At 41.8% G+C, this 22258-nt stretch overlaps 1 protein-coding gene across 1 annotated transcript; it reads left to right on the plus strand.

The window, feature by feature from the left end:
* Positions 1–14267: 14267 nt before the first annotated feature.
* On the plus strand, positions 14268–21776 carry LOC142503908 (14 kDa phosphohistidine phosphatase-like). The gene is made up of 3 exons (XM_075616825.1): positions 14268–14489; positions 18684–18808; positions 20911–21776. Exons 1-3 carry the CDS (start codon positions 14345–14347, stop codon positions 21001–21003), a joined length of 363 nt encoding a protein of 120 aa, XP_075472940.1. The 5' UTR covers positions 14268–14344; the 3' UTR covers positions 21004–21776.
* Positions 21777–22258: the final 482 nt, after the last annotated feature.

Raw genomic sequence — 22258 nt, forward strand, 5'->3', positions numbered from 1 at the left:
CGTGAAGTTTTGGAAATGTTAACACTCCTAATTAATGAATAGTGTTATAAATATTTATGTTTTAATCGTCTGTTCAGTAATGGTCCACCAGGAGCCAGTTGCTAAGTTTAGAGAAGCTGCCATTGACTTTGCAGCAAAACATTGCATTTGGGTGTGTTAATTGATGTAATCATTGCATGTGCATATTATTTTCATGCAATTATAAAAGCACCTATTTAACTGCAAACATCTTTCTTGTACGTGTACAGCAGGATTTTGTGTTAAATATTACTTACCTTTGGTGGCCATTGTAATGTTGTCCTTTAATCATTTATGTGTTCTTGTTTCAAGAACATCTCTGAATTGATACTAATATATATGTAGTATGTATTGATATATGCACACACACACACACAGACACACACTGTGTGTGTGTGTTTGTGTGTATATATAGTACTATCTAAACTGGTATAGATGTATTTACAAAAAACATACACTTCATGCTTCCGTGTGAAAACACACTATTTTAATAATACAGGCCTAATGTTTGACAACTATACTAAGTGTGAGCCTCTAACATTATTGGGTGCAAACAAATGTTTATTACTTAATTCACTCATGTTTATCACCATTTAAATAGGTTTCATACAAGGCCTACTTACTGCCATCAATATGTTGTGTGTACTCCTGCAATATAAAAAAAAAAAAAAAAAATACATTATATATATATATATATACACATATACATATATACACACACACACACACACACACACACACACTATACATATAGTACAATATACACTTTATATATATATATATATATATTTTTATGAGAGAGATATATTTATATATATATAGATACACACGTATTTAAACTCATGCAGACAGGTAGTTAACCAGAATTTCAAATACACACAGAAATGTATGTGGGAAAAAAACATTTCATTTTGCAGGTGTGTGTATTTACTGATATGGCTGTCTAAGCACTATTTTCACACAGTGCTCTTTGTTATTTTTCTAGAAAACTCAATGTTACTGAAATAAGTGTAGGAATGTTTTCACAAACGAGATAAAAAAATGATACATGTTTTTCCCACATTCGCCTATCACTAACCACAAAACTTAAACCAATTAAAAGGACACATCCAATTGGCGTTTGAAATAAGGAGTAAAAGTAGTTACTTTTGTTGACCTTGAAAACGAAACACAGGAATTTGTTAGCCATTGAGCAGAATCATTTTGATGAGCAAAGAAGACAGAACTGCATACATCTTTTGTGCTACTCTGACATGGCTGATGAATTCGTTAACAATATGAATCCCCTCTTAGGTTATAAGTACATGGTTTCAGAAGCAATTTTAAACAGTCGCGGACACAAAGCAAGCACACGCCAAATCTATGATTTGATTCGAGCTAAATATCCTTATTACCAAGACCGTAGGCATGCGCGGAATTTTAATTCCTCAATAAGATTCACTTTATCAACTAATGACTTTTTTGAACGTGTGCAGGATAAGCTAGAACACACCTATGGTTTCTGGAAGATTGCAAAGGAAAAGCATTTTACCCTGAAAGAGGGCACATATATTGTTGTGAAAGGCATATTTATTCCTAATGCCAATAGCAATGGATCCGCTACTACTGTTCCGTGTGAATCGATACCTGCTGCAATATCTGCACCCTCCATTCCTGAAACCCACATTGTACAACAACAAAAGTACTATGATTATGTACCAAGCCTTTCAGCTGAAAATGCATTGGAATGGGAACCAGAAGAAATGAACCTACCTCCCGACCAATTGTTTGAAGAAAGCAGTGGCGATTCCTATGAGCGCTTCATGGAGGAGATGTGTGTCATACTGGATTCAGCGGGTGGGTCAAGCGTGGATGAAAATGCCTTGCATTTCTGGAGCGACCAGTTGCAGCCAGACGAACAGTTAATTCTAGAAGAATGGTAAATATAACAACCGTTATGCGTTGACTGTGCGTTTAAATGTTTTTTTTTTAACCACCATTTTCCCTTTCAATGCGTGGATACAGCGTAACATTGCAGACTGCATAACATGTAGCGATCACAAAGAAATTGTTGCCGAATACAATATAGTATAACCTGAAAGAGTAGTACACATTGCTGACGGAATAAATATACGTACTTTCCTATCCCTTTAACCATATTAGCAGCATTTTAACATAACTCTAACACATACCTGTTTTGTTATCATGCAACATTTAAAAGCGGGTCCACCACGTATGACGTGGGACCCTTGTCATGGGCCAAGGCGTCCTTAAAAAGGATTACGGCTGTAAGTCCCGCCCCCAAGCGACGTGCGCGCCTCAAAGCCTATTGGCTGTCATGTTTTGTTATAGTAACGGTAACTGCAGTGTGTCATGTGTGCGGCTCAGTGTTTGTAGGCGCCAACTGGGCGTTAGCTGAATGTTAATTGAGTGGGAGGAGTGTTAGCGTGCGTTTCACGCTGGTTTAACATGACGTCACACGTATTGCATTTGCGCATTGTGTTATCGGCCGTCCTTTCTGTCCAAACACGTCTGTTTCAAAAGAATACAGATGTACTCGTTTAGAACGAATGTAGTTTCGTATTCATTGTATTTGAAATAAAGATTTTATGTTTAATGGTATTTTCAAGATGTATTGAACGCACAACGTACGCTTTGTTTTGCGCATGCGCTAACAGTTAGTGCAGCCAAGCGTGAAGTGCGTGCGCACACTAAGATGTGCGCGCACATTTTTCAGTATACAGGCAACGTTCACATCATATACATAGTTATGCCTGCTACAAATTTAAAGAAACATTACATACTGATGTACACTTGTACTTCTAACATATAAGTGAGTGACGTGTGTATGTACACAATCATATAGAGCTGTGTAATGCGTTGTCACGGATACATATATAGTAAGGTGCCATATTTGACCATCATGTGTTTGCTGTATTTCAGAGATGTCAGGGAAGATACAATCGGATCAATGTATGATTTCAGAAGAGTCTACCTTTATATGAGATGATTGTGAGGAGGAGTCACCGACTACTATACTACATATGGAACTAATTTTATATTGCTTGCAGCGCTTATTAACAAACAATTAAAAATGTGATACCCTTATGCCTATATTGCATAAGCACTTAATTAACATAATGATGTTGCAAAATAGTGCCTCATGAATTTTTATTGAGTGTTCTTTAATGACTACTATCATTTTATGGCATGGTGTGTTTTATATATAACAACCATTCCCACTCTGCTAACACATTTGTGTATTCTATTGTGTAATGGAACGTATGACTGTCGAAACTATGTAACAATAATAATAAGAATAAGAATAATTATAATATGAGCATGTTCATGTATAGCGCTGCTAGTTGTACACAGCGCTTTACAGACACATTTTTCAGGCTGAGGTCCCTGGCCCGTGGAACTTACAATTTATTTTTTGGCGCCTGAGGCACAGGGAGATAAAGTGACTTGCCCAAGGTCACAAGGAGCCGACACCGGGAATTGAACCAGACTCCCCTGCTTCAAACTCTCAGTGCCAGTGTGTGTCTTTACTCACTGAGCCACTCCTTCTCCCAATGTAAAGGACACTTACAACCAACTAGCCATTTATTGTTAAAAATCTCTTGTTACATGGGTATGTTGATAAAATGGTTTGGGACTGTAGCAAATAATGTTATTGGCCAGATGTTGTGGTCCCCTACAATGCATGAAGTTCTGAATATGACATCAACATCATGTAATGAAGTACGTTTCTGTGTATATTTCATTAACCTAACTAACTATAGTTTACTGTGTTTATTAAACGTTATAAAAATACATAGTATAGTCAATATGATGATATAAGCTACCATAATAAAGCTGGTGTTATCATTTGTCGGTGTTATACATGGATCCTACACAAATTGATACAGACACAAACAGTTGTCTTACAAAGTGTGTCTATGCTAATGTGCACGTGATTGACGTTACAATTGTGAAAATACTTGATAATTATCATCATGATAATGATGAAGTGACGTGATTTATATTCCAAAAATATTACCAACATTGTCATATTGGTAAATTATAAATGCTAAATGACAGTAACATTAGCGACAAATTTGTCTTCTCTGTTAACAGTTTAACACTTGGTACATGTAGGACACATCCACACACGTGTGACTTATACATACACATGTCACAAATTTAAATTAATGTTGACTATTAATTCCTAGCATTACAAAACACCAACATTGCTAAATATAAGATGTAGTACGCATTGTTGTGATTGCAGGCATTCATGCATGGAGTTTTATGATCAGTCAATTTCATCCGTGATGAATGATCTCCCGTAAGTAAAGAAATAACTACAGTTATCCCCTTGTCTCCAAACACCTCTATATTACATTAATGGAATTTATAAGGAAACATACATAAAATGTGATGAAATGGGAGTAATCATTTTCTAATACAATGCACATGAAAGCTCAAGAGTAGCTAAATGCATATACATGATACAGAAAGTACATATATGTAACATTTGTGTTTAAACCAATATGTTGGGTTTTTACTACAAATAATTATAGGAAGATTGATGTAGGCACATCTTATGAGAGATGTCAGCAAATATACATACCATGATCAGTCATACTGGAGATATACCTATAATGCAAAGGAACAATATATAAATTGCAAACATTGACATGCCATCTTCAGTACCGTAAACAACACAGCAAAGTGTGTATTTGGTGTTAAATGTGCAACACCATGTATATTTCATGACATTCAAAATGTAAATCAGGCTGGTGTACACATCATATGGATGTACATGTTACACTGCACCAATAACATTGTATGTAAGCATACTAGAAGCATGAATGAGTATGGGCATAATATGTGTATTGTGTTAGCATAAGGAACAACACAATGCTAAAATATTAGTGCTTTATTACCCCAGTTGTATTCACATACACACAACTAAAGTAAAATTGAAGAGGGATTATATAACCTGTGCAACAATAACATACCGGTGCCACATCCCTTTGTGCACACAGCAGAGAGAAGAAAGGTGTGCAACCCATATTCATCTGTGTCCTACCAGAAGGGTATATAAAAAAACATTATTGTTAAGATAACATAATGTAAGTATAAAAGTATAACTTGGAACATATATGTTTTTACTTACAAGAAAAAAATGAATTGATGAGATTCTGGCGTGTCTGGCCACCACTGGCTGTTTGTTCATTTTCAGCAGCTACATGGGTGGGATGCTCGTCTACCACAGGCTCAGCTAGGTCTGACTGTACATTGTGCCTGAGTGCAACATTGTGCAAAATGCAACAGGCAAGGATAATATCAGACACTTTTTGAGGCTTGTATAGAAGAGCCCCACCAGTTCTGTCCAGACACCTAAATCTGGTCTTGAGTAGGCCAAATGTCCTCTCTATAACAGATCTTGTAGATATATGGGCTGCATTGTACCTCTCCTCTGCTTCAGTTTGAGGGTTTAGCACCGGAGTCAAGAGCCACGGCCTAATTCCGTATCCTGAGTCACCTATAATGAATGGAGCACACATAAGCTGACATTAGTGATCAAATTGTACAATGCCAACATTCCTAAATAAAAATGTGTTTTGTGTTATAACATGTAAATGTGTACTCACCCAGCAGCCAACCATGTTCAAAATGTCCCTCTTCGAACGCATGGAAGACTGAAGAGTTCCTCAGGATGGAGGAATCGTGACTGGAACCAGGGAATTTGGGTACCACATGCATTATCCTCATCGTCGCATCACATACCACCTGTACATTGAGTGAATGGTAGTGCTTCCGATTGCGGTACACATGCTCACTCTGACTAGGTGCAATCAAAGCAACATGTGTGCAATCGATTGCACCCAGCACACATGGTATCCCTGCTATATTATAAAAGCCAGTCCTGACTTCCAGCCACTCTGTCGCCTCTGTAGGAAAATGAATATAATTCCTAGCGCGTCTATTGAGTGCATAGAGAAACTGGGTCAAGGCCCGCGAGAATGTAGATTGCGAGACCCCGCCCACTATGCCCACAGTTGTCTGGTATGACGCGGAAGCAAGATAATGTAATGAGCACAGCATTTTAACAAGCCCAGGGACTGCACGACCTCTGGCTGTGAAAAAATCTAAATCTCCCCTTATCTCCTGATAAAGAGCTAAGATTGCTGCTGAACTCAAACGATAGCGACTTACAATCTCCTCCTCACTCATCCCATCTAACAGGGTTCTCTCCCTGTACAGACGCGGACGAGGCACAACTTGTCTCCTCTGTCTTCTCCTCTGATCTCCTGTCCCTCTCCCTGTCTCTGTCGTATCCGCGTGACTGTCCCTGTCACTGTCACTGTCCCTCGGTGTGTCCCTCCCTTGCCCTATATGATTGTCTTCATCATCAAGCATGTCATAGAAAAGAATGTTCCTCCGTCTCCTAAACAATCTCAACATTTTGAAATGAGTAGCTGTGAATGATCAGGTAATGGGCGTCCTTTAAATAGGTATGTGATGATGTCAGGTGACATAGTAAAATGCAAGGTGTTACATTAACATAATAAAGTACTTCTGTGGCAAGCTGTGTGCAGTTCTTGTTATAAGTATTTGTTGTGTGTATTCTGCAGGGAATGATGATATTTGGCAATGATGTGACGTGAACCTTTGTAGAAACATTGCTTGCAAATAAATAGTTGCATGTGCAATGCATGTAACACTTGTGAACGCAACAGTCAGTCAAGTAATTAGGCAAAAAGGCTGAGATTGACGTGGGAAAAGTTTTGTGTAACATGTGTAATTAGGCATGTTATTGTGACATGTTGACAACAATGAATAGTCGTGTGCATATGCATGCATTTCTGTAAGGAGGATAGTTGGTATAGAATGAGTTAACAAGGTGTCCCAATGCTGAATTACTGTACATGTGTGTATAAGTTAGGTTGAAGTGCTTGTAATGCTACGGTTACAATGTAAACATGCAATGTGATTGAGCGTCCAATAAGTGACGTCATGAAAATAGGGAGGACCCAAAAGTATATGTAAACATGAGAATACAGATGTACATGAACGTTTAAAGATGCGTGACACATTACTAGCATTGTGTAATGTAAAGGAAGATGAATATACTGTGTATGTGTGACATGTGTGACATGTGTAACATCATGTAAATAATTGTCGCTCAGTTCATTAAAATGTGTGATATGATGTGAGGTTCTCCTTTAAGAGTTGAGTATAGTATTTTCCCTTGGCACATCATCACATGATGAGTAATGTGACCCGCAAATGCTGCAAACATGTAAAAGTATAATGTTATGCAAATAATACACGTCAGCTGTGACACAATGCAGGGAATGCCCCCACACTGTAATGCAAATGACGTTTGTATTGTGAGCAATGAAACGTAAACAGTACTATACTGTTATACGTCCCCGCTCCATTGACTCCATTGATGTACAGAAGTTTTTTTTTTCTAACTGCCGTTGCGGCAGCCTTAGCGATCGTTCTCCCCTCCAAACTGCCAACTTTAGTTGGCGGGAGAAATTGGCCATAACATCTCAATTTCGTAGTGCCGATCAGGCCCGATAAGCTGTTTTTTTTTGTTGAATCCAGCCGATTTAAAAAAGTGGCGATAAGTGGCGAAAACAGGATTATCGGCAGCCGACTGGCCATAACAAAATAATCGGCTCCGAAACCTGGCGAAATCAAGCACTTATCGGCGCTTACTGAATCTCAAACCCAATTTTGCCTATAAAATGGCGATAATTCCCTTATCAACGCTTACTGCATGAGGCCCATAGTGCCTTATGCATAAACCCAAACCCATCATTCTCACAGAAACATGACTAACACCTAAAACCTTCAATGCAACTATCGCCATTCAGGGATACTACATTTCTAGGAAAGATAGGTCAAAGAGAGAAAGGGTGTTACTTTATATGGAAGACATCTTAAAATTTACTCTGCTAAATTGCCCACCAAGCCCACCCTCTTTTGAAATCCTAGTTGGCAAAATTTGCCTCCCTTTCTCTAAGGCCATTCTTGTTGCTGGCATCTACCGCCCCTTAAAGCCCCACTACAATCCTTGACTGATATCACTCAAGTTACTTGGCTCAATTTCCTCTTTGAATGGGAAGTGTGAGCTGTTAGTTCTTGGGGATTTCAACTTCAATTGGCTTGACACTAAAAACAATAAAATCCAGACACAACTCAAGTCGCTAAACCTAACCCAACTAATTTCCAAACCCACACGGGCAAACCTAAAATCTCACAACCATTCTGGATTGCATCATCTAGTCCCAACAGAATCCAATCCTCTGGTATCCTACCTGAAATTTTCAGTGACCATGCAATAGTGTACTGCGTAAGGAAAATCAGACCCTCCAAATCAAGCCCTAAAGTCTACTCACTAGAACATTTAGAAACTTTAACCCACAACAGTTTCTGGCTGATCTTGCCAACTTGGTACAGAATCGACTCGATACCTGACCCTGATTCTTCACTTGATTATTTCCAAACAGAGTTCTTAAAACTCTGTGATACCCATGCTCCGCTACGCAGAATAAGAGTAGGGGAGGCTCATCTTCCTTGAGTTACAACCGGCCTTATTGCGCTTTATCATTTTAGGGATGCCTTGTGAAAAACTACATAGTAACTGTCACTACCAAGGATCTTAATAACTACAGATGCCTGCAGAATATGTGCACAAGGCAAACAAGACACGCAAAAGCCCAATATTACTATAACAATCTTCACCAGAATACATAAAATCCAGCAAACTTCTGGAAGGTCATCAACAATGTATACAAGCCTTCTAACCATCAACAACCATCTAATATCAAAAAGGATGACATTACTCCGACAAATCCCACTGACATTTCAAAAGCATTCAATGAATACGTTGTGGATTGTGCTACTTCCCTACTAGCAAAGCACCACTACACACATGAAGCTCATTTTGGAAAAACACCTATAGCCCCCCTTCTTCCAACACTGCCCACAATTTTCAATTTGTCCCAGTATCTGAAGAGATTACACAAGCGCTTCTGAAATTAAAACTAAGCAGCCAATGTGGACCTAACCTACTGCAATCAAAATTCCTCCGACTCGATGCCCCAGCCATTGCCATACCACTTGCTTCCCTAATCAACTCTATTTTGTCTGCAGGCCATATCCCTAAATCCTGGAAAACTGCCAGAGTTGTCCCAATTATTCAAAAGTGGAGACAAAAACACTGTCTCAAACTTCAGGCCAATCTCTCTTCTCCCAATACTATCCAAAGACATGGAAAAATGTGTCCACTCTCAATTAAGCGATTACTATACCAAGACAAATTTCCCTAGCCAACTCCAATCTGGCTTTCGCCTCAAACACTCTACAGTAACTATCCTCTTAAAAGTTTGCAATGAGATTCAGTGTGGAATGGAACTGGGACTACTTACTGGTGCAATAATCCTAGATTTTGCAAAGGCTTTTGATACAGTTGATCATATTATCTTGCTAAACAAACGGCAGTGCTCTGGAATAGGTAAGCATGCTTTTAACTGGTTCACTCCAACCTATCAGGTAGATCCTAACATGTGTCTATCTCAGGCTCTAACTCCAACCCCCTGGCTATCACCTGCGGTGTCCTGCAAGGTTCTATTCGGGGGCCGCTACTCTTCAGTCTTCATCAATGATCTACCTACAGCTTCAATACACATGTATGCGGATGATACAATCTTATATGCATACAGCCATAGCCTCTCCGACCCTGGACACATACTTTAATCTGATTTTTCGAGACTTGAAAATTGGATTTCCCAAAACAGACTGTTTTTAAATACTGACAAGACTGTAACAATGGTATTTGGCACCAAGGCTACATTTCTAAAACTACCAATAACGGAGCTACAGATCAGAACCAACTCTAATACCATCCTACCCCCTGTCACTTGTTTTAAATATCTGGACATATGGTTTGACTCCCATTTAACATTTGGGTTTCACATTGATACCCTGACATCCAAAACCTATGCCAAAATATGTGTACTTTATAGGAACAAATTGTCCCTAAAGCAGCTGGTCAGAAAGCACAGCACACAGCAGATGCTAATGCCAATTATAGACTATGAGGACATTGTATATGGTACCGCACCCCAAACTCACCTTAGCAAACTAGACACCCTCTACAACTCAATATGCTGCTTTATCTCCCAATGTAACTACAACACATATCACTGCAAAATTCTCAAAGAACTAGATTGGCCATCACTTGAGTCTAGGCGCAAAGCTAATTTGTCCTGTCTTGCCAGGCCACCCACCTATCTAGACAAGCTCCTCACCCCTACCACATGCAGCAATTATCACCTGAGATGACTCCAAAAGACTGTTCACTGTCCCAAGTTTCAACAAAGAATCTGGCCGCTCCTCCTTCTCTTACCGTGCACCCCACAACTGAAACAATCTACCTGAGACTCTCAAGGCTGTCACCAATCTAAATTCTTTCCAAACTAAAGCTGTCTCACATTTTAATCTGGTCTCTAATGGTTACATATAATACGCCTGTAACATATATTATCTTTAACTTTTCATGCAACGTCTTTAAATATAATGTATAAATAGCCCTGTAATTTAATGTAACCATTTATTATCATCATAACAATGCCTTACAGCTAACTTACATTATACAGATAACTTATTGTATCATTTTCATATAAATTACTATTCAAGGTTTGACTCCCATTTAACATTTGGGTTTCACATTGATACCCTGACATCCAAAACCTATGCCAAAATATGTGTACTTTATAGGAACAAATTGTCCCTAAAGCAGCTGGTCAGAAAGCACAGCACACAGCAGATGCTAATGCCAATTATAGACTATGAGGACATTGTATATGGTACCGCACCCCAAACTCACCTTAGCAAACTAGACACCCTCTACAACTCAATATGCTGCTTTATCTCCCAATGTAACTACAACACATATCACTGCAAAATTCTCAAAGAACTAGATTGGCCATCACTTGAGTCTAGGCGCAAAGCTAATTTGTCCTGTCTTGCCAGGCCACCCACCTATCTAGACAAGCTCCTCACCCCTACCACATGCAGCAATTATCACCTGAGATGACTCCAAAAGACTGTTCACTGTCCCAAGTTTCAACAAAGAATCTGGCCGCTCCTCCTTCTCTTACCGTGCACCACACAACTGAAACAATCTACCTGAGACTCTCAAGGCTGTCACCAATCTAAATTCTTTCCAAACTAAAGCTGTCTCACATTTTAATCTGGTCTCTAATGGTTACATATACAGTAATACGCCTGTAACATATATTATCTTTAACTGTTCATGCAACGTCTTTAAATATAATGTATAAATAGCCCTGTAATTTAATGTAACCATTTATTATCATCATAACAATGCCTTACAGCTAACTTACATTATACAGATAACTTATTGTATCATTTTCATATAAATTACTATTCAAGAATTTAACTCCTGCAGAAAACAGTCAGAAATAGCCTTGGCTACAAAATGCATAATCTTGAATCATTTTATGGATCAAAATCTCTTATTTTTCTCATTGCAGAACAGATCACATCTGTCTGTCTACAAACTTTCTTTTTCTTTTGTTGTAAGTAAAACATTGTTCTGTCGGGAAGACACAGAGAAATGCAAAACTGCCAAGTGCTTTTTTTCTGAATGAATAGCACTGGAAGACATTTTATAGAAAGATCAGAGTCTTGAGTAGTAGACTTGATGGAACTTATTATTCTTAATATTCTCTAGATCAGGGGTAGTCAACTCCAGTCCTCAAGCCCCTCAACAGGTCAGGTTTTCAGGATATCTCCGCTCCAGCACAGGTGGCTCAAATCAAAGGTTCAGTCAAAGACTGGGCCTCTGATTGAGTCACCTGTGCTGAAGCAGGGACTGATTGAGCCATCTGTGCTGAAGCAGGGATATCCTGAAAACCTAACATGGGGGAGTGTGTGAGGGGTAGGGCTTGAGGACTGGAGTTGAGCACCCCTGCCCTAGATCTTATTTTCCATCTTGAAAAATGTCCATCAACATATTTCTGAGTCCTGTACCTAATCCCATTTATTATTATGTTGCCATTACCTCTGCTTTGGCTGTTGAGGGCATAATTTCACGTTGGGGAAAAAATTTTTTAACACTGAAAATGTCCTATTGATTGGAAACGGTCACACACTATCCGCATGTTCAATAAAAACTGTCCAGAGCGCACAACATGTGTGCAATGTGTGTAATAATAATATAATAATAATCATGTTCTTGTATAGCGCTGCTAGTGCAATGACTTGGTCCACTAGGACCTAAATGTGATTAAAAAAAAAGTATTATGACAAATAAAATAACCCGAAAAAGGGGCAATATATACAACACAGTGTATAAAAGTAAGTGTAACCAACCAATCAAATATGAGGTACAAGCTTCCCTTTGGGAATCAGAGGGTCTGCTGCTGGTTCAAAGGAGAGAGGATGTTATGTCATCACCTAACAGATAGGCAGAGAAAGAAAAGAAAGCGCAGGAACCCTCATTAGCTGCGGCAAGCAGCTGAGCAGGAGAGGACGCCGACAGTAAAGGGATTCTTTCAGCAGGTGGGCTGGTGGCTGAGGAGCTTTCCCTGGAGCAGTTTCCTCCGGTGTTGGGAGGATCTGACATGCGGAGGTTAAGACTACTACCACCCAGAGTGAAAGATTGATGCCACTCCGAGAGGACGTTCATCGCGCTCCTTGGGTATCCAGCAACAGACGTGAGAGATTCTCTGTCGCTTGAACTGTGGTTATTATACCTACATGCTCACTTTTAACATGTACGTGCATATGTCACCATTTTTACCTATACAATACAATTCAAAATACTACGCTATGAGGGTTCCTGTGCTTTCTATTCTTTCTCAAGCTATCCGCATATCTGATTATTACAGACGTACTGTAGTTTTACACGTACAGGCAGTCCTCGGTTATCTGCCGGAATCCCCTTCAGAAGAGGAAGTTGATGTGACTTTGTAAATGATTGCTATAGAAACAAAAAATGCTTATTACATTATAATACATTAAGAATTTCATTGTTTTTTTTAAATGCTACAAGTATTTTCACATAGTACAGAACTGATTTATTTAAAAAAAAAAAAGAAAAAAACACGTAGAATATTGCTTGGTCTGCAGCTTTATGAGACACTTTCCCAATGCGAATGACTTTCTCTTCCAGGGAGTGTTATTGCCCTCTAATGGCTGAAATTCACAATTCAGGAGTGAGACTTTTCCAATGAGCGAAATTGGGTCCACATGATGAGATTCATTCTTAATGATTGAAATTTTCTTCCACTTAAACATGTAAAAAAACATTTATCATGGACATGTTAAAAGTAAAATACCATATTGGCCTGAGTGCTATGTTTTTTCCTAAAAATGTCCTTCCGAAAACAGTCCTCGTATTATATGCGCTGCCTAACACCTTTTATTTTTCATGTAGAACAGCGCTGCACAAACTTTTTGAGCCGCAGCGTTCGCGCCCCCCTTCTCCCGATGGCTCGGCGTCAAATGACGTTGCAGGTTATGTGATCCCACGGCGTCATTTGACGCCGCGTCGCCAAACTCCTGGCTGGCAGCAGGTGAGTTAGAGGCCTCACGTCTCCACGGCATTTAAATTAACCGCCCGTGGCCCCCCTACAAATTCTCCCACCCCCCAGTTTGTGCACCCAGTTTCTGGGTCGTATTATGTGCGAGCTCGTACTATATTCGGGCCAATACGGTACTCAAACGTGTTTGATTTTATTGCGTGAATCAGTTTCTATCCTATTAAACAGGCCACTATCCTTAGTTAGCTTTTCTCCAGGGAGGGGCTGCCTCATACATGAGTAAGGAGTCTTTTAAGGAGTGTACCTGCCAACATTTGTCAGGTTTTGTATTACAATAACTAGCTCTCCGACTTCCATTGCCCTGGCTTTCCCTCTGTGGAGGGATATTCCAGGTAGGACAATGTGTAATGGAGCCTCCTATATAACTGGGCCGCACTGTCCACTGTGCTGCTTTCAAATGCCTGCTATTCACTAAGTGACGCGCTCTTCCCAGGATACTGCTCTCCAATGAAAGTCATATGCAATGAGTGACACGTGACAAAGCCGCTACCCGCAACGTGACCCTTCGGTTAACCACCTTCTGGATGCGCGCGAGCCGCGGCGTGCGTTTGAGTGACGTCTATCATTTTAGTGCGCGCGAGACACAGATTTTTTTTTTTCAGTCCCGCCTTTTTTGCGCGCGAGCGGCAGTTACTTTTTAATTTTTTGGCTCGCGCGCGCCCCCTGCTTTCTTGAGTGTTCCCGTGTACTCGCCGCACTGACCAGCCATGTCCGCACTGGAGTCCGTGCCCGAGGTCGAGATAGACCCAGTGGGGCTGTTCAAATATATCCTGGTGAGGGTGACCCCGGGGGCTGCCGAGCCGGAGCGGTACCGGGATATCGTGAGGGGCACCAAGAGCGCCGAGTTCCACAGTAAGTGGCCTCGGTGCTGACGGAACCACATATCCCCGGGACGGAATAACTAGCACAGTTACCCTGGCTGCTGCAGGGGCATTAGGTGTCAGTCCCGCAGGCTCACTCATGCTGCGGGTATTACACAGGTTGGGGGTATTACACTGGTTGGGGTATTCTCAGATATGTGAAGTAAATTTAAATAATTCTTTAGTGGTAGATGGGGGGGGGGGGCTTTGTGGCCTCCAATAAGTGACACACACAATAAAATATACATTTTTTATTTAAAGCTGTATTTTCTTCCTTTTTTTTTTAGTAGTAGTTGACACTTTTTCAACTACTTTAATAGCTGGTGATCCAGAGGCACAACAGGTGGAAAATACATTGCTACACTAGGGAAAGATGTAAAAAGCATCTAAATTACACTTGAAAATAGATGTATACAGATCTTAATTAAATGCATGTATGGGTTTATATGCTTCAATGATTGTGGTAAGGAGTGACTTAGATTGGGGCTCCGATTTTAACTATACAACTGATGTGTTGGCAGCCCCCTAATATTGTAATGTATTGTGCCAAAATGTCTTTCTAAAGTGCCCATGAAATAATGCCAAATCATGCAGCATAAAAGAATTGTGAAAATATTGCATATGTATGTAAGGATGTGTATACATATATATGAGGGTTCCGCGCTGTCACTAATAAAGGAAGCGCCATACTGTTCTTTTGCCAGTACGGTCACTGTGTGAATAGTCAGGCTGCGCATGCGTGAGGGAAGCGCGTGAAAGGCAACCAATCTGGAGGGACTTTGGGGGTTGCACTCTGAACTCTGAACTGTGGGAGAGTCAGCTGAGGCTGAGGGTGCGGGACCAATAGGGTGCGAGACTCTGGATAGAGAGACAGGATGCGTGTGGGCGGTGGGAGACACGAGTGAGAGGTGAAGGAGGAAGGTGGCGGAACCTCGTGTGCGTGAGCGGAGGGTCAGTGACCCTTCCGCTTAGGTCAGAGACATTCCCCAGCCCCCAGGAGCATTACCCCTGTCATCGTAGGGTGCCGCTTTTGTAGGGACGGCCGTAGCAGTTAGGGACGTATTCCCTTAGTGCGGGTTCAGCTGCGGAGTCGCGGACGCCATCTTGGTCTGGAGAACAGACCACACAGCATAGCGGAGTGTCGGCGCAAGGCTGGAGCAATACTACGGACCCTTTGTGAAGTGGTGTGGTCACCGTAGTGACCGGAAGGTATCGTTAGTCAACAAGTGCACCTACACCGGTCACCAGGCGCTGATCCCGCCTCCCACTAACTAATTGGGGGCACTAGTGTGCCATCAAACTATTCCATACAGCTAATAGTTGCAGGACATACTCCTTGGGAGAGTGGCAGAGCCACCTGTGTACAGAACATTATCCCTATCAAGGTGTGGCCGAGCCACAGTGTGTTATGTTGTAATTGTAGAGTATAAGGGTCTTACGCATGTTATGTATACTCTGCAAGATTCCATTGGTTAATATCAATAGTAAAAGGTTGCCTGTTGCACAATACGATTGTTATGTTTTCTCGCTCAGGGTAGATCCTCTACTATGGGGATCCTGGGTAAGTGGAGGCGCTGCACCATGATAAGTGAGGGTATGACCCCAGGCTCCCCAACAGCGGAGGCTTAGAGCTCCTGAAGCCGCAGGTAACACACAACACCAGTAGTTCCTTAGTGCAGGGGTTCACAAAAAGGGCTACATGTACATATATCAAAATATCACCCTTTGGCTCCTTTGACATGACGTTACATTATTCTGTGGTTAAATGGTTCCAAAAGCTCTGACCCATTTGCAGGTATCCTAGTTAGCTGCTAATTATAACATTGACCGTTATCCGAGTGCCAAGACTGTCATTTATACGCAAGGCTTTGACAGGTTTTCCAGATGCGTTTAAGTGGCTGAGCAGTAATAATTTTCCAAGCTGCTAATACCTGTAAAATACAATACAGTAGGGCCCCACTCATACGGCGGGCTCCGTTCCCGGCCGCCACCGGAAATCGCAGAAAGGCGGAACATAGAATTTGCTATGTCCACTGGCGATTTCCTGTATTCCTACCCCTTCTGCGCATGCGCAGACTCGGCAGCCCCCCTTCTGCGCATGCGCAGACTCGGCGGCCCCCCTTCTGCGCATGCGCAGACTCGGCGGCCCCCCTTCTATGAATGCGCGGAATCGGACGTCTCCCTTCTGCGCATTCGCGGACATGGCGACCCCCCCCCTTCTCGGTACCGTCGTATTAGCGGATTGCCGGGAAGTAAAACGCAGAGAACCGGGGCCCTAATGTACATATACACCAAATACATCTACCTTAGCCCCTTGCAGACGCACTTACCAGAATATCTTCCTAGTGTCGCTGTACGTTCTTCCTACTTTCCAATTTGATTGTAAACTCTTCGAGCCTGGGACTCCCTTTCCTAAATGTTACTTTTATGTCTGAAGCGCTTATTCCCATTGTGTTATTTACATTATTAAGTTGTGTATTACTGCTGTGAAGCGCTATGTAAATTAATGACACTAAATAAAGATATACATACTACATTTGGAGCATATCCATTAATAACATCATGTGGCAGAAATTAAACTGGAATGCAGAGGTCTCAAAACATTGGGGCCTATGTGCTAAGGCAGGGTAGCTCATCTTTTTTTTCCCAGCGCCCCCCTGCCAGCTGTTCCCCTCTCTGCACACCTCCCCCCACCCCTCTTACCTCCGCTCCGACGTCATGTTGCCATGCCATGAATTTTCAAAGCCTGTAATTAAAATGTGATCTTATATATTGTAATTCAATTTGTTGTAATTTTAAGAGTTCAACTTTTGGGCCTTAAAATAGCAAAAGCATTTCCTTTTATCTTAAGCAAAAATCCTGCTGTCTTTCCCTCCTCCCCCCCCCCCCCCCCTTATTTTATTTTTAGGATGGGAACCAGGAGCTGAACAGCACTGTTTTCAGCTCCAGGAAATACCCAATTCCCGATTCTTACCGCTAAACAAACCAGGGTTACTGTCTAGTATTTAAATCCCCAGCATCACCCACATCAATTGAAAGTTGCAACCAATTAAGTTGCAATTTTGCATAGCCACGTGTCAGGCTGCGTCCGGGGTTGCAGCAGCCGTACGGAGGCGCGCTGAGGATGAGGGAAAGCGGGTGCTTTCCCTGGCCTTGGTTAGCGCGCCGTCGGGGGGGCGGGCCAGTGACGTCACGGAGCTGGTTCGCCCTCATTGGGCGAACCGCTCACGTGACTGGCCCTGCGCTCCCAGGAGCGCGAAATCTAACATTTAGATAAAACCTACGCTTCCGCACGCTTGCGTAGGCGAGCCCCTACTAAAGCCGCTCACATTGCGGCTGCAGGGGCTCACTGGTAAGCACCAGCGCGCCTCAGCACGGGCGCTGACCATGCCCGAGGCCTCATATGGGAGACTTAATTTGCCTCTTTTCCCTTGAGGGAACTAAACACTGCTACATTTACAGGTACTGTAAGTATTTTGTGAACAGGGAGTCGGGGGAGGGGGCGTAGATCTTTGGAGCTGTTTCGCTCCTGTACCCCGACTGATCCCAATCTTTAAAAAAAAATTTGAGCAGCTGCTTTAAACTATCGAAATAAAATACATCAGATTACACTCAACTAAATATTGTCATTCTATTTGAAATGCAATATGTGTTCCTTATACTGGGGCTTTACAATTTGTCAGCTTTGAAGAGCTTTTTTGTGTACATGCAAACTACCAACAATAACCAGTACTGCATGTCCAGCGTTTAAAAAAAATATATGTTGTTTTCGTAAATGGGGAAACAGTTTCTGCAGAATGGGGGTAAACCTAAAAAAAAAGTTTTGTGCAGAACATTAGGCTATTGATTTGATATGTATTTCCAGCACTTCCAAAAATGTTTCTCATACAGTAGTTATGGTTCTTTTATTATTTTTGAGCAGCATTAATTTATGGGCCACTTACTATATGAAAATGTTGGTTCTCCCAAATTTCATTATATACTTCGATTTGCGATATTGGTTTTGTTTGGGATTGCAATTATCATTTGAGTGGGCATTTCAGATTTGCCATGAAAAATAACTAAAATAAGTGTACACTTTTCTTTGTTTCCCTATGCTGTGCTCATGCTGAATATACTGTGTATATGCTGCATATTGTTCTTATCTTTTTTTGACATACTCTGCCTCTTACTGTTTTAAACATAGATAACATATTTGAGGAAGTAAGCCCTGAAATGCAAGCATTAGGTTTCGAATGTAAGTGCCTTGGAGGAGGAAAGATCGAACATAACTGCAAAGACAAGAAGATCAGAGTATTTGGTGAATCCACTGTAAGCATTTTATTTATTTTTTATTTTTAAGTACTGTAGCAGAATAATTTCTTATGTCAGCATCTTGAATTGTGGTTGTGTTAGATCAGCGTTTCCCAAACGGTGGGTCGCGACCCGGCACCAAAATTGCCGGGTCGCAGCGAGGCTGGCCACGCGGTGTCTCCCGTCCCCCCTGCTCAATTTTAAAAAAATGCCGGCGATTTCCCCCTGCGGTCCCGCGCGCTTGCGCAGGGCAAGCAGGGCCTGCTCCCTTCCTCCCCCCCCGCTCCCAACGTGGGACAGAGGAGGAAGTACCAGCTCCTCTGCGGCCCGCACGTTACGTGTGACGGAGGGGGAAGTTCAAGCTCCTACTGCGGCGTGCTTCCCCCCGCAGCCAGCTTCCCGAGCTCACCTCCCGTGGCACCACCTCCCGTCCCCCCAAGCCCACCTCCCGTCCCGGGCAGCAGGAGATATCGGGGGCAGCAGGGGAAAGCGTCCGGCGGCAAGGTAAGTCACCCCACCCAGTCACTGCCTCCCACCCAAGTGCCCCTGGTCCCCCTCCCACCCACCCAAGTGCCCCTGGTCCCCCTCCCACCCACCCAAGTGCCCCTGGTCCCCCTCCCACCCACCCAAGTGCCCCTGGTCCCCTTCCCACCCACCCAAGTGCCCCTGGTCCCCCTCCCACCCACCCAAGTGCCCCTGGTCCCCCACCCACCCAAGTGCCCCTGGTCCCCCTCCCACCCACCCAAGTGCCCCTGGTCCAACCCAAGTGCCCCTGGCCCCCTTCCTCCCTCCCACCCAAGTGCCCCTGGCCCCCTCTCCAGTCACTCACATCCGTCGTTGCCTGTAATTCACTGTTTGTGTCTGTGTGGGTATAGGGGAGAGCGAGTGTGTGTGGGTATAGGGGAGAGCGAGTGTGTGTGTGTGTATCTGTATCAGTGTGTGTGTGTATCTGTGTGGCTGCGTGTGTGTCAGTGGCTGCGTGTGTGTGTCAGTGGCTGCGTGTGTGTGTGTCAGTGGCTGCGTGTGTGTGTGTCAGTGGCTGCGTGTGTGTGTATCAGAGGCTGTGTGTATGTATCAGTGTGTGTGTCAGTGGCTGCGTGGCTGTCAGTGGCTGTGTGTGTGTGTGTCAGTGGCTGTGTGTGTGTGTGTGTCTGCAGGCCCTATAGGCGATAAAATTTTTAGTGGGTCACGAAGGAAAAGTTCAAAAATAACCGGGTCACGGGAAAAAAAGTTTGGGAAACCCTGTGTTAGATGATCAGCAGAAATTATAGTACCTAGTTGGCGTTAACAGAAATTGAATTAATTTGATATATATTTTTAAAAGTCCATATTGGGAAGTATTTACTACAGGAGTACTAGTACCCCGAATGATACTAGCAGTTAAATTAATAACCCCATAAGTACACTGCTAGTGTCGTTCGGGGTACTATCGCACAGAAACTCCTGTTGACTTAATTGAGATCGACACTATTGCAATTTAATGAATAACGCGCTTCGTTTTAAAAACATAAAGGACAAAATAAATGTATTGAGGACATTTTAGATGAGGAACTCTTATGGACAGCAATGAGCCAAATTTAGACACGTACTGTAGCTTTACTTGAGAAAATTAAAGTTGCTTCACAGCCTAAAGTTGTTTTTATTTTAATATTATTGTGGGGCATCTTGTGCCCCAGGTCTATTTGATCCAGTTACAAGTAGTCCTGTCATCTAATTTTCTAGTTGGGTTGGACATGGCAGAATGTGGGAACAATGTAACTTGCAATATGTCAACTTTTGATGTTTGATTCTAGGTTCCCATCAATAACAATTGGTTATACGACTTGTGCAATTATATTTTCATTTAATAGTTACCTACTGGGCTACTAATTGTACTTGTGTAAGTACTACACAAGTAATAGCTATATTCATGTGTCTGAGGCTTGACCGAGGTCATGAGGAGCTAGCATTGGTGCCTTTATCTCCAACTTCGAAACCATTGTGTTGAGCACTTTGTCCCTCTTTCTCAAACCACAGTATTTATTTCTCTCAACCATAGTAAACCATCTTCAGTGTATACGTATTCACAACTACAGCTGTTTTTTTTAATAGAATATAATACCTTCTTCCTTTTCTCTTAGGGCTATGGCAAAGCAGATCATTCAGTAACTGCTGAAATATTGAAGAAAAACTATAGTGGCTACGAGGTGACTTGGTCAGATGATAAGAAATGAACACCTGGCTCCCTGTAGCTGTTTTGGGAGAGTATCTTTATTTACCGAGCGTATAAATCGATAAACAAATTGGATGGAAATGCTTTGCATATGAGTGCTATACATTTCCTGGCATAAACAAAGTTGGCAGCACAAAATGGATAACACTAGTAACTTAAGTGAAAATGTAATTTATAAAAAAAAAAAAATATTTGATATACAGTATGTGGTTTTTTCATGGTTGAATATTTTTTTGTGTGTTTTTTCCTAATTGATCTTTCTGATTTTCTGAGAAGGGTCCCGCAGTTTAGATTTAGTCTGATTAATATGCACTTTTTTGTTGGGGTCTTTTTTTTTCATCTTTAACAACAAACAATACATTATGAAGATGAACCCTGGTTTCAAACTTCTGTAGCAGAACATCAGTATTCACTCAGAGTTTGTAGTGGTATGATGTATTTCTGCAAAATACCTTGTGAAACAAAAATGAGGAGTACTAGAATTTTTTTTTATATATATTACCATGGAGGAGAAAAGATATAAAAAAAAATAATAACCCTATTCATCATTGTAAAAACATCTCCAAGCCGTTTCCGTGTACTCTGACGCCATCATCACTGTATGTGATGTGTGTTCCCAGTTGATATCTCTTTGAGAATTGTCCCTCAATGAAGATTTTTTTTTAAATTAATGTGTACTTTTTTTTGTTATGCCCCTTTGTTCTGTCATAATTGTTCATTCTAACAAGCTTGCTTCACTCTGTTTTTCGGAATAAAGATTGGTGGAAAAAACAAGTAGAGCGTTGTGTTTTTTTTTTTATATATATATATATATATATATATATATAAAGATGTGTAGGTTTGTCAAGTGCTGTGTGTCATGGAAGACCAGAACTTTACACCGGGATCTGGCCCGAAACAGCAAGCACAGCATAAAATCGCAAACAGAGCTTACACTTACCAAAACAGGGAATACAGGGGGAATCCTAGCTACCTAGAGGCAGGCGCCACTTCCAGAGCTTATCCGGAGTTTGCTTCCACTCCTGGGGGTAGAGACCGTCCAGACCTCTGGTGCAATTCACAGCTGAGCACTTTCGAATATCCCACTTACAGTAAAAGGTCTGCTCTCTGCTTCTCCGGGATCTGTCCTGCAGCACAGAAGCACTTTTGAATCTCCCGCTCAGTTAGGCTCTCTGCCTCGTTTTCAAGTGTCTCTGGCAAACCCTTGTAGCACACTGCTTAGTTCACTTCCACACTAGGACCAAACAGACCTGAAA

This window comes from Ascaphus truei, chromosome 10, assembly GCF_040206685.1.
Source record: "Ascaphus truei isolate aAscTru1 chromosome 10, aAscTru1.hap1, whole genome shotgun sequence".
Taxonomy (NCBI): Eukaryota; Metazoa; Chordata; class Amphibia; order Anura; family Ascaphidae; genus Ascaphus; species Ascaphus truei.